This window comes from Arvicola amphibius, chromosome 15, assembly GCF_903992535.2.
Source record: "Arvicola amphibius chromosome 15, mArvAmp1.2, whole genome shotgun sequence".
NCBI lineage: Eukaryota > Metazoa > Chordata > Mammalia > Rodentia > Cricetidae > Arvicola > Arvicola amphibius.
The window spans coordinates 17982462-17995122 of record NC_052061.1 but is presented as its reverse complement, the minus strand read 5'-3'; the positions used below and the strand labels follow the sequence as shown (position 1 = coordinate 17995122).

Sequence of the window (12661 nt, the reverse complement as noted above, 5' to 3'; positions counted from 1 at the left end):
GGCCCAGGCTGGACTCCAAGCTCTGATCCCTTTGCCTTAGCTGCCCGCTTGAGTACAGTGACAGGAGTGTGTGTGTAAGAGAGAGGGGGGAGAGGTGCTTGGAGGGGTGCACATGTGGAGGTCAGACCAGCTTTGTGGAATCAACTCTGACCTTCCACCTTTACTTGAATCCCAAGGATCAAACTCAGGTCTTTCAGGTGTATGACAAACCCTTTTAACCATGAAGCCATATGGCTAGCTGGTGATGTATAGTGTTAATTATGCTTTAGGTTTTTTGTGAATAGAAAAATTAAAAATGGAATAAAGCAATTAACTTTAATCTGAAACTGTGTCTTGAGGCTTCCCTGGGTCAGCAGGCCAGAGGCTAGGGTCCTGTGATCTAGGCTGTACTCTGGAGCAGAGAGTCACTATCCCTCTGATGGCAGGATGGAGTTCAGGTCATCCGACCTCGCTTGCTGTGAGGTAATTACCGATTTTCACCTTTCTCGTTTGTCTCTCTGTTCCCAGTCCTGCCTCCCGTGCTGGTTCCCAGGCACAGTGAGTATAACCCTCAGCACAGCCTCCTGGCGCAGTTCCGCAACCTGGGACAAAATGAGCCGCACATGCCGCTGAACGCTACGTTTCCGGACTCCTTCCAGCAGCCCAGCAGCCACCCGTTCCCCCACTCGCCCACCAGCAGCTACCCCAACTCCCCAGGCAGCAGCAGCAGCACCTACCCTCACTCGCCCACCAGCTCAGACCCGGGCAGCCCTTTCCAGATGCCAGGTAGGAAGGGGTGTTCTGGGACCCTGCCTTGGGGAGATGGTGGGCGTGGCCTGCGGTGGAGGGGGGGATGGAACCCTGTGAGCCAGTACTTCAGAATATCCGTACAGCGGGCCGCAGAAGAGGATGAGGATGGCATGTTGGTTCCTGCTGTCCCTTCCCGAGACAGCTGCATCCTCCTGAGTGAGTGGCACGATTGTTCCAGTCCCTGCTCTCCATAAAGAAAGGGGAAAATGTGCTACGCACAGTGCTGCTCCGGGAAGCGGCTTCAGCGAGCATTTCCGACTCTGAAGAACGCTTGCTGTCAGTGCAGCCGCAGAAGCACTATTTCCCAAAGGATCACACACCCCCACCCCCCACCCCCGTTTAATTAGATTCATTTAGCCGGTGATGTCATCCCAAGAAACATGTACTTTTAACAACAAGGAATTGCAACAGAAGTGCTGGAGACCATCTGCTTGTTTAATTTAGCAAAGACAAAAACCAGTTATTTTCCTGTTTTAGTCATAACGGATGGTGTAATAGTTATCAAAACAAGTGATTAATTAGAAGATTGTATTTTTCAAATTAGAGGTTAGTAAACAATCATCTCAAATATTAGTGCCAGATTAAATTTTACTTCAACATCCATGTTGAACCTTCAGAAGTTGGAATACTTTATTGCTTCTTTTTTTCTTTTGAAAGAGTTATTTTTCATCCTGTTTATTATGTTTTTTTTTGTTTGGGATGAAGATGGGAGAAAGATTATTTTAATAGCCAAACTTATAACATCCGGTCTTCCATCTCCTGGCGAGCCCATTGGGTCTGGTGGACCAGTTAGTAGTGAAAAGGTCCGTTTCAAAGGACTTTCGAGCAGGGGCAACCCCAGGTGAGCTCCAGTAGGAGTCAAAGACAATCGCTAGAATTCCTTCTTGTCCTTGACTGCCAGGGATTAGTGTACAGCCACAGAGAGGGAAGAGGAATGGGCTGTGTTCTGGCAGGGACAGTAGAACACCTCAGCAGTGATCTGGCCCCGTGAGCCCTGGTGGTGCAGTGAGGTTTTCACAAGGCCTGTTGGTGTATATTCAGTGGGTTCTGCTGAGAAGAGGCTTCCCCTACGCCCCTGGCTTGAGGGATGCAGGATTAACCTCACTGATGCAGCAAGAGGCTGGAGTGAGAGGAGAGACAGTCTGAGAAGGGCCCAAGAGACTGGCTGGCTTGCTTTTCAGCACCTGGGTTAAGATTCTGCCTGGGTCAGAGGTGGGAGGAGTTGCCAGGGAGCCCTGAAGGAGTGGAGTTTGTTATTAGGGTTCCACGGTTGCCCCTAAGAATTTATGCAAGCATTCCTGGATCCCTCCAGTAAATTTTGTTCTCGAGGCTCTGCTGTGCTTGCTGGGTAGACTTTCAAACCAACGAGGAACTTGGTTTTCGAGTGCAGGAGAACGAATGCCCTGTGTTTCACAGTGGGAAAATGCCAGGCTTGCGTTCATGCGTGTGCTTTCTGTAATCATATTTGCTGGAAACTCCTCAGAAGAGTGTGATGTAAATTCTGAAACAGAAGAGAGCTGAGATAAGCTGATTTATTGCCTCATATTCTGTTACTGGAGAATTTTAAGCTTGTCATTGCTTAAATGGTTGGGGCAAAGGTAGTCCAAGGAGACTGCCTAAAGTCATGGGAAATCAAATCTGAATTAGTGGGTCCTAGCAAGTCCAGAGAGCAGATTCCCTGCCCATAGGTTTACTGTCGGGCCTGGGAGAGTTCCTTATCAAGCCTTGTCCAGCAGTTTTACACCAGTGAAACCACACACATGAGCAGGCACACACATGAGCAGGCACACGCATGAGCAGGCACGCACATGAACAGGCACGCACATGAACAGGCACGCACATGAACAGGCAAACACACACACAATCTGTCAGAGAGATGAGTATATATGCCTGAAGCATGTACCTTTCTTTCCCTCTTTGTAGCTGACACCCCTCCACCTGCTTACCTGCCTCCTGAAGACCCCATGGCCCAGGATGGCTCTCAGCCAATGGACACGAACATGATGGCCCCTTCGCTGCCCTCAGAAGTCAACCGAGGAGGTAACATGAGTTGCTGCGTACTCGCTTCTTAGCGTTCTTGTCTGTGTGTCCAAATGTTACTTTCGCTCATGTAGACCTTAAAAACGGCAGCTATTGGAGAGACATGGAAAACAGGTTTGCTGTTGTTGTTTGGAGCCCAGTGGAACCCATGGAGATCTCAGGATTGAGTGTGGCCGTCTCCAGCAGTCACTGGTCTCTGAAATGGCCTCAGGCAGTATCCTGCCGTTTTGTACATTCTATACAGTTAGGTGGAGTGAGTTTTCAGTGTTAGTGGTCAGAAAACCGGACTGTCAGTCAGCTCTGAAGACAACTGAAGATGTCTGTTTATCCGCCAGTGTTGAAGCAGCCAAGATTCAGTGTTTATGTAAAAAAAAAAAAGAAAGAAAGAAAGAAAGAAAGAAAGAAAGAAAGCATATCTATGTCCTTGGCATGCTAATTTGTTTTCACCTTCAGTAAATGGTTAAGTGATATAGGGAGATATATAGATATATATGTGATATATAATCATATATACATTCATATATACATATATATATCAAATAACTATTTAAAACTGTATTTATCTATGATTACCAATCAATATGGTTTTGTGTAGCTGTTTCACATACCTATAAACACATGAGGTTGTTAGCGATCTCTTGAGCATGCAGAGACAGTGGGGAGGAAGCGGCTGAGTCCTGTTGTACATAACAAATGTCTGTTATTTAGATAGTCGCGTGTTCAGGTCTTCGGTAGTTAACGAGATGCATGCTGCCAGAAGTGTCTGTAATGGGCCAAGAGGAACAGGCCATCCGCAGTAGCACAAAGCAGCCTCCCATGGGTGATCACAGCAGAAATCCATACAGTTGGGTTTCCTAACAGTCGTCTGTGTATCAGAATAGACACGCATAGCCTCATCTGTTTTATGGTCCTTATCTGCCATTGAAACAAGTGATGACATCCGTTTCCTTCTTTCTGTACTTGTGCCTAACTTCATTACAAAAAATAAAAAATAAACAGATGAATGAATGAAGGAAGGACAGGATTTTACCCTTCTCCCTCAAAGCACTTACAAGCAGAACTGAAGTTCGTGGTCCCTCTCTGGGAGGAGGGACTGATCTTTACGGCCAGGTCATTTCAGCCCCGGACGGGAATAACATGGTGTATGGCCCAACCTGCTTCCCTGGGCCGCCGTGGCAAGCTGAGTAGGCTTAAGGGAGCAAAGAATGAGATCCTGGAATCACTGTCACCCCATCACCAACACCAAACACACACCACCTCCTACCATGAGGTGCCATGCTACTCCGGCAAGTCAGCTCCCAGTCAGTAACTTCTGACATAGTGTGTGGAGCACAATGAAATTACAGGGCAGTGTTCCTGCTGAATTTGTCTATTATGTGCCTAACCCCAGTTTTCGTGAATGAGAGGTGGCTCAGGCATTGGCAGGCTGCTGATGCTTGTTAAGGATTTAGACGCTCTGCTGCCTGCATGCCAGTGTAGTAACAATGGCAGCATGCCCTGCGCCATGTGTGACTGGAGCACCAAGCGCAAGCCCTACTGCCCACTCTGTTCGGCTGCTAAGGTAGTCATCTCGGTCCTTGGGTGATACTGAATGTGTAACTCTGGCAGATCTTGTGGGAAGTCCTGTGTGACCCCAACTGCTCCAAAAATAAATTTGAAAAATGACGGTAATCTGAAGGAAGCTTAGTTGTGATTTTGTTCGGAGTTTCTTTATAGGCTTTCTATGTTTTATGGCTCTTGGTCATCATTGGATGTGGGGAGTCGACATGTAAAGGAGTCCGATTGAGAATAGCCCCTCTCTGACCCACTTTTGGAAGTTTTTTATTTGAGGAGTGAGATCCTCCGTAACAGTACTAATGAGATGAGCTCAGTGGCCACAGAGAGAGACTTACTTTTAAGATCTTTTTCCTTTTGAAAAGCTTTAAAAATGTTCCCCCATTTAAATCACCAATTAAATTAAGCCAATTTAAAATTCACCTGGTGTTTTCAAAGGAAAAAAAAAAAACATTGACTTTTCTGCTGTTGTTACCTATGATGGTTTTTCCAGAGCATGGGTCAGCAAATTACAGCCCATAGACAGACTGACCAGCTCACTGTCTGATTTATTTATTTATAAATAAAGCTTTATTAGAACACAGCTGTGCCCATTTGTTACATATTACCTATGGCTGGGTTTTCTTTTCTTTTTCATTGTTGTTGTTGCAAGCGCAGAATGGAATAGTTGTGATAAAGACCACAAAATCCTCCTGACCTTTTGTAGGAAAAAAAAATGTGTCCACATGTACGCTATGTGAGCAGCATTTTTGACAATGCCAGTAGCTGACGACATGCCTCCTCCTCTATGATCGGTGGCACAACCTTCTTTGGGGTTCGGCACTTTGCTCCTTGAAGGACATCTGAGTGACAGGGGAAGAGCTGTGTAGAAGAGAAGGGGATGGGATATCTTCAGCTAACCTACCTAAGCATATAAAACAAATAACGGGCCAGTTATATGAAGAACGTGGAAGCCCTCCTTTTCCCCCTCGTGGTGGACTTTCTTTCCATTTATTATTACACGTATACACCGAGGCCCCGTGAGGCTCAGCTCAGTAATAATGAAGTTGGCAATGGTGTGCTCTGTGTCCCTGGGCTCTCAAAGGCGTGCATAGGAGGCTTGCTGCAGAAAGGCCTCGTTTCCGAGCCTTTTGGTGGAAAGCGTTTAGAAGCGTTTTCTGTTTGGAGATTCATCAGTCTTAAGAGATTGGGCCTAACAAGCTGCATCCTGTCCGTAAAGCTGGGTAGTTTCCATTGTTGGCCCATTCTGGGAAGGGAGAGACAAACACACCTGCTCGGCATGACTTGAAGCAAATAGAAGGAAGTTAGCATGGAGTCTGGATGAGAGAGATATGATTCATTCGGAGGGAATGGCCAGCTGGCACGGTTTCTTCCCGAGCTGTAGTGAAACTGGAGCTGCGGCCATCACCAGCTCTTGTGAAGCCAAGCAGCGTCTTCAGGATAGGGAGACGTTAATTTTCAGTGCTTCGGGAAAGCAGCGATCTCCCAAGGCTTTGCGAAAGGCAGTCCCTTTCTTCTCCAGCCCCGTTGGCACATCTCCGGGCCCCTCTTGTTCTGGTGCCACTTGCTTTTTCACTGGTCACTTGTATTCTCATAGGTAGTGTGCCAGCAGGAGCAATTTCTTTTATTTCTCTATGTTAATGAGCAAGTAATAGGTCGTTAGTATTCAGCAAATGCTGTTACCAGGCTTGCTTGGCTGGTATTTCGGATTTCTGCCAGTCACTGGAGAAGACCGCTCCCCAATTAAAGGAGAATGCCACCCTTACTCAGAAGTTCTTCAGCTCTCCTAGAAAATGGTCCTCGTGACCATCGTCGCTGCCCCTCCCTGTCTTCATTCCACGGTGCTCACCCAGTTGTACAGCGTGGTTTCAGGTTGGGGGTGCTGCAGGCGCAACCCATGAGCAATAGAGCCTTTTCTTTCCTTCCCGCAGACGTTCAGGCTGTTGCTTACGAGGAACCAAAACACTGGTGCTCTATTGTGTACTATGAGCTCAACAACCGCGTGGGCGAGGCGTTCCACGCATCCTCCACAAGTGTGTTGGTTGACGGTTTCACTGATCCTTCCAACAATAAGAACCGCTTCTGCCTTGGGCTGCTCTCCAACGTTAACCGGAACTCCACTATTGAGAACACCAGGCGACACATTGGGAAAGGTGAGCCTCGCTTCACCCCCTTGCGCGTGTCCATCACTGCTTCCTCTAGAAGCGACTGTCAGTCCTGTGGCAGAGGCCAGATGTCCAGATGCTGCTCTTTGAAGTATTTTCCAAATTCATGTTATCTGAATATAGTACCAATCATCGGAGGTTTTCTAACTTAGTGGTTTTCCAATTCTCATGATATTGATACATATCAGCTGACAGTGACTTGTTATTGTGGGGCACTATGCCATCTTACATTTTGTTAGAAGTGAAATATCTTTTATAACAATTTTCACATTGATTGCATGCACACGCCTGTGTGCATAAGTGCCATGATCGGGGGACAGCTGTGGGAATCAGTTCTCTCCCTCCACCGTGTGGCTACTCAGAGTCGAACCCAAGCCAACAGGCTTGGTGGCAAGCACCTCTATCCATCTCTCCATCCCAAATACCTCTCTTAATAGACTTAACTATGTATCAGTGGCAGATTGAAACAGTTCCGTCACATTTACATGTATGTATTATATGATTATGTCAGTGACTAAGTGTGTGGGTAGTGCTCAGGGGTTAAGCTTTCCCTGCGGAGTAGGGACCATACAATCAAGAAGGGGTGTGGCATTCCTTGGAAGTGTCCGTGTAAAATCATAATTTAATGACATGGTGTGTGTTTATATGCTCTTGTGCATATGTCTGCATGCGACCCTATCTCTATACCCTCTGAATATGCATGTAGTTTCTACCCTGTCTACTGAGAAGGCAAAGATACAAAGTAGCAATAGCATCTAGTGTTCAGATCCTGTCACGTGCACACCCCCTTCCTTATATAAAACTGTGTAGTGTGTCCTGTCATGTGCACACCCCCCTCCTTATATAAAACCGTGTAGTGTGTCCTGTCACGTGCACACCTCCCCTTTCAAATGTCCTGAGTCCCAGCTACTGCAGAGTCCCTGTCACTGGTGAGCGACTCCCGAGAAGGCAAAGCCAGTGCATGTTAATGGTGGTGCTATTAAAAAGTAATTTTTGATCTGTGTGTAGTTGAAACTGGATTCCAGATCCAGAGACAGTGATGAGCAGCTGTAATTAACTGCAGTAGTGGATCTGAAGACACCGCTGGGGGTGGTCGTGTGCTGAACTCCTGAATTCTATCATTCAGAAGGCCCGAGGCAGAAAATCAGGAGTTCAAAGCCAGGTTGGACCATATACATTGTGAGATTCTGTCCAATAAGTAAATTCTAATTGATACAGCCGTACTAATAGAGAAATTAATAATAGCGAATTAGACAGTGAGTGCTAGGATACAAGCATCATCATTTTGTAACTGCTACAGTAAGGATCACGTAAGAGTCATCTGTATAGGGCTGGTGAGGTGGCTCAGTGGGGAAAGGGGCTTGCACCACGCCTGACAAACTTAGTTCAATCCCCAGGACCACATGGTAGGAGAAAGGCAGCACGTTGTCCTCTGACCTGCACACAAGCAAACACACACACATGACAGCCCTTAGCATATGCCTCACACAATCATACATACACATAGAATGAGTAAACGTAATAGAAACAAAGGATCATCGATGTGTGCGAAATACAAAGAAAAGTTTCATGAGACTCGAGGTCTTTGCATGTTTTAAAGTGTTTCTCCACGAACTGTTTTAGGCAAATAAAAACAGTTGCAGAGCAAAAATTAATTCTTCCATGGATAAATCTGCAGGCAGTAAGTTGGTTGATCCCCGTTCTTGACATCGCCACTGAGAGCTGTATGGGTAGCTGATGCAGGGGACCCAGAGGCAGGCAGATCTCTTGATTCCAGGCCAGCCAGAGCGACATAGTGAGACCCTGTCTCTAAATAGTGAAAAATGAAAGAATCAACATCTACAGCAGTGGATCAGGTAAAACAGCTATTTTAATATTGAGAAGATTTTTAAGATTGATTCTTAGATCCAAAGAGGAAACCTAACAACTGTTGAACTCGGTGAACATTTCCTTGGTCTGACCAAAGGGAGCGGAGACAGAAATGACAACCCAAGGTGAAGTGGTAGAACTTAGGTTCGTAGCACAGATGCCTGGACGCCGCTGACATTTTCTGTCAATACATTTAGAATGGAAGACTGTATATTTCATTAAATTTTAATGTGACTATTCCCCCCAAAGTAGTAAAAAGCCAAATGGTAGAATTTCCTCTTTGAGAAGTTAGGAGGAAGTAAGGGTTCTGGGAATGCACTTAACGTCACTCCAGATGCCCGACTGGTAGGCTCTGTCTCTTCGAGATGATGAAGAAGCCAAGGTTATCGTTAAGGAAGCTAAGACATTACGTAGACATCTTGACCCATGATAATATTCTTGGGATGTATTCTCAGAAGGAAGCTGACAGGCCAGCAACTGTCGGTTATATACGTTTGAGAAAGTCCTTACTAATCTGTCCCTCCCATTAGACATAGGCATGTACTGTTTCCTTTCACGCTGGACAGGGCACGAGAGGACGTCACATCTGTCCGTGTCATTCTGTTTATCTGGACAGTTGTATGACTGCATTCCCTGACCTGTCGCCATGACAACACACCACACGCAAGGCAACTTAAAGAAGAAAGGCCCATTTCTGCTCATGGTTCCATCCTGGCAGGGAAGCATGGTGACAGGAGGCATGGTGGCTGGGGCAAAAGCAGAGGACCCACATTTGAACCACAAGTACAAAGCAGAGAGAGTGGATTGCAGATGGCACAAGACTTTAACCCTCAAAGTTCTCTAGTGACATTGCCTCCCACGGGGCTATACAGGAGAGAGAAACTGCATATACAAACAGCCTTTGTTCATTAAAGGGGTGGCTTAGTACTGTGAAAACATTTCAGGCAGATAGTAATTCTTCCTGTATTATTTTGTGACTTAAAACGAATTAGGTTACAATATGATTTTTTTTGTGTGCAGGCTGCATAATATGATGCCAGTATTACTTGAAAGGGTAAATAAGAATAGTTAAAAATTGTAATAGACACCAACAAAAAATGTGACATTAGGACTAAAATAACACTGTAAAACTACAAGTAACCAGCCTGGTCTACAAGAGCTAGCTCCAGGACAGGCTCTAAAGCTGCAGAGAAACCCTGTCTCAAAAAACCAAAAAAAAAAAAAAAAAACTACAAGTAAAACCAATCAGTGTGTAGACAAAACAGTGAAGTACAGTTGGACTCATACTGTACTGATATGAGAGGGTAAGGTTAGGTGACAACACGGGCCAGTAGCCTCGCCGTGGTCCTGAGTGTGCACACTCGTGAGAGTGATAAACAGCAAACAGTTCCAAAGCTTGATGAAAATATATTTATATGAAAGGTAGTTTTCTCCCTCAGCAAAAATCATAAATTCAACTAAGAAATTTTAAACTTCTCTAGGCTGAAACATATATCTAGATCTATTTATGTGTCTGTCTATGTATCTGTCTACACATATACACACATATATAAAATGTCTAAAATTGAAAGACAAAGGAGGAACAGGAAAATACAAAATAAATTATTTATATCTAGCCCTAAATGCACAACTCATAAAAGATGATTAAAACCCTACAACCCCAGTGGGCTGAGTCGTCAAGACAGTGAGTTCACAAGAGACACTCAGATGGCCACTAAACGGAGAGTTTGCCCAGCACCGTGTGCAAATTAAAATAATTCTATTATTTTCCAGCTAGGAACACTTTGCTTTTGTTTAAGCTCAGGATCAGGAAGGGCTGGTGTGGGCCAGATGATCACGGCACTCACACAGTGCTGGTATCGTCGTAAACCAACCCAAGCATTCTGGAAAGTCGTTTGGCAAAGTGATTCAAAGGCCTTCCATCCAGGCTTTTAACTTCAGGAATCTCTGTCACGGATATTGGTAAAAGCTGTCCGGTGACATCTGTCCTGACTGCTGTGATAGAAAGTGAATGTCACCGCTGCTCTGCTGGGGGAGCCTGGTAGCAGTTCCGGCAGCAAAGCCATACAGAAATGTGAACGTTTACACCAGAAGCTTCAGTGACTGCAGAACCGGACACAGTGCTGCAGACTATTAATTAACAAGCATTTTCCCTACCACTGAAGGACTCTTAATATCTTCCACATCTTTATATTTTCATATATTGTCTTAATTTTCTAAAATGAAAGTCATCTTTATTATGGGGGGAGATAGGGTTTTTTTTCTTAAGTAGTTTTCTCTCTATTTTTTCTCTTAAATACATTTCTCAGTATCACTAAACAAAAGGGATTTCTGCCACAGTGGGTAGAGCTGACACTGCAGTCTTAGCCCTGTGTGTCTGTAGAAATGCCACAGACAGTCACAGTAGCCTTTGCTACTACGCCATTCCAGAGTCACCTGCAGGGCTTAGCCAGAGGGTCCTTCTTCCTTCTAAAGATTTGTCTTTGTCTATTTCGCGTGTGTGTATGTAGTGGGGGCACGTAGCAGTCAGAGGACAGCCTTGAAGAGTTTGTTCTCTCCCCTGCCAGCTTCACTAGGAGGGGATCCAGGTCTCTGCCCCTTCTCTTGTGAGGGCGGGGTGTTGCCTAGACTCCGAGCATTCTACGTTGTAAGAAGTTTCCAGTTATTATTTTTAGTAGTTTAGTGAGCTCTTACTTCACACAGTACATTTTTTTTTCTATTTAAAAGGCTTTTGTTTTTAACTAGACCTCAAGTCTTACAGCTACCAGTGGTAATTCTTCACCCCGGGTTTCATTCCTCCATGTTTACTAATCATCCCTTCTCTCTCTGAAGTTTTCTGAACAATTTAGCTCTGTCCTAAATGCAGAAGATTTTAAACGTGCAGGATACCCCAGTCAACTGCAGCTTTTATTGCGCTCTATTTTTAGAGTGCAAATATACTTTTAACTCCGGCCAAGTGGGACATTAAGTACTTACAAAATGAAAGTGTTATGCTTTATTATTTTTGAGGGACGTTGTTATTGCTTGAACACACTGGTTGACACAAGGGTAACATAGTTCCCGAAGTGTGTGTGTGTGTTTGTGTGTGTGTGTGTGTGTGTGTGTGAGAGAGAGAGAGAGAGAGAGAGAGAGAGAATGCCTGTGTGCAGAGCCACGTTGCCTCGGCTGACACGCTTTGTCCTGTCGCAGGGGTCCACCTGTACTACGTTGGCGGAGAGGTGTATGCCGAATGCCTCAGCGACAGCAGCATCTTCGTGCAGAGTCGGAACTGCAACTACCATCATGGCTTTCACCCCACTACTGTCTGCAAGATCCCCAGTGGGTGTAGCTTGAAAATTTTCAACAACCAAGAGTTTGCTCAGCTGCTGGCACAGTCTGTGAACCATGGCTTCGAGACAGTGTATGAACTCACCAAAATGTGCACTATTCGAATGAGCTTCGTGAAGGTGAGCGGTGCCCACCCGTCTCATTCGTACTTTCTCACAGTCCACAAGCCTGTGCCTGCCTGGTATACATTCCTAACACATCTAACAAGAGTGTCAGTGCCCAAGAGGTTGTCATGGAAACATATAGTCCTCTCCTCCCACCATGCAACTCCCAGAGATAGAACTCCAGTCTCCTGGCTTGGTGGCAGGCACCTTTATCCTCCCCGGAACCATCTTGCTATTCTTGGGCACACTGAGGGTCTAATGTAGTGCAGGTGGCCTTTAGCTGGCTGAGGCTGTGGATGGATTTGAGACCCTGACCTGTCAGCTCCACATTGGGCGTAGCTAGGATTCTAGGACTGTGTCCACCACTACCCCATCGCAGGGTCTCTGGTGTGCTAGGCCAGCCTCACACCCGCTGTGCTGGGTCGCTGGCCCCATAGCTGTTATGATGCTGTAAAAAAATGGTGTGTATTTAACACGTGCCTTAAGTACATGATCATCCTGTGAGGCCAACTGAATAAATGCATCTCCGTTCTCCTCCTTTGCTGTTGGTGCTGCCGGGATGCCAGCGCTAACTGGTTGTAGTTCAGTAGCCAGCGTATGATCGTTTAGGACCTCGGGGGTGCCTGTGGCACTTTGATTCCTGGACTCATGTGATACAGAGACAGAAGCAACTCCCTTGAGTTGTTCTCTGACCTCCACGTGTGTTATACACACACATACACACACACACACACGCACGCACGCACACACATGCACGCACGCACGCACACAGGGTGGGGAGGGGAACAACTGTAACTAAGTAAGTGGAGAAGC

General features: G+C 45.8%; 1 protein-coding gene across 1 annotated transcript in view; it reads left to right on the top strand.

Annotated features, from left to right (window-relative positions):
• Positions 1–12661, top strand: part of Smad1 (SMAD family member 1) — a 33975-nt gene that overhangs the window by 15384 nt on the left and 5930 nt on the right. The window contains exons 2-5 of the mRNA XM_038312281.1: positions 508–765; positions 2713–2829; positions 6315–6536; positions 11607–11863. Of these exons, the coding sequence (XP_038168209.1) occupies positions 508–765; positions 2713–2829; positions 6315–6536; positions 11607–11863 (854 nt within the window). The remainder of the gene's footprint in view (positions 1–507; positions 766–2712; positions 2830–6314; positions 6537–11606; positions 11864–12661) is intronic.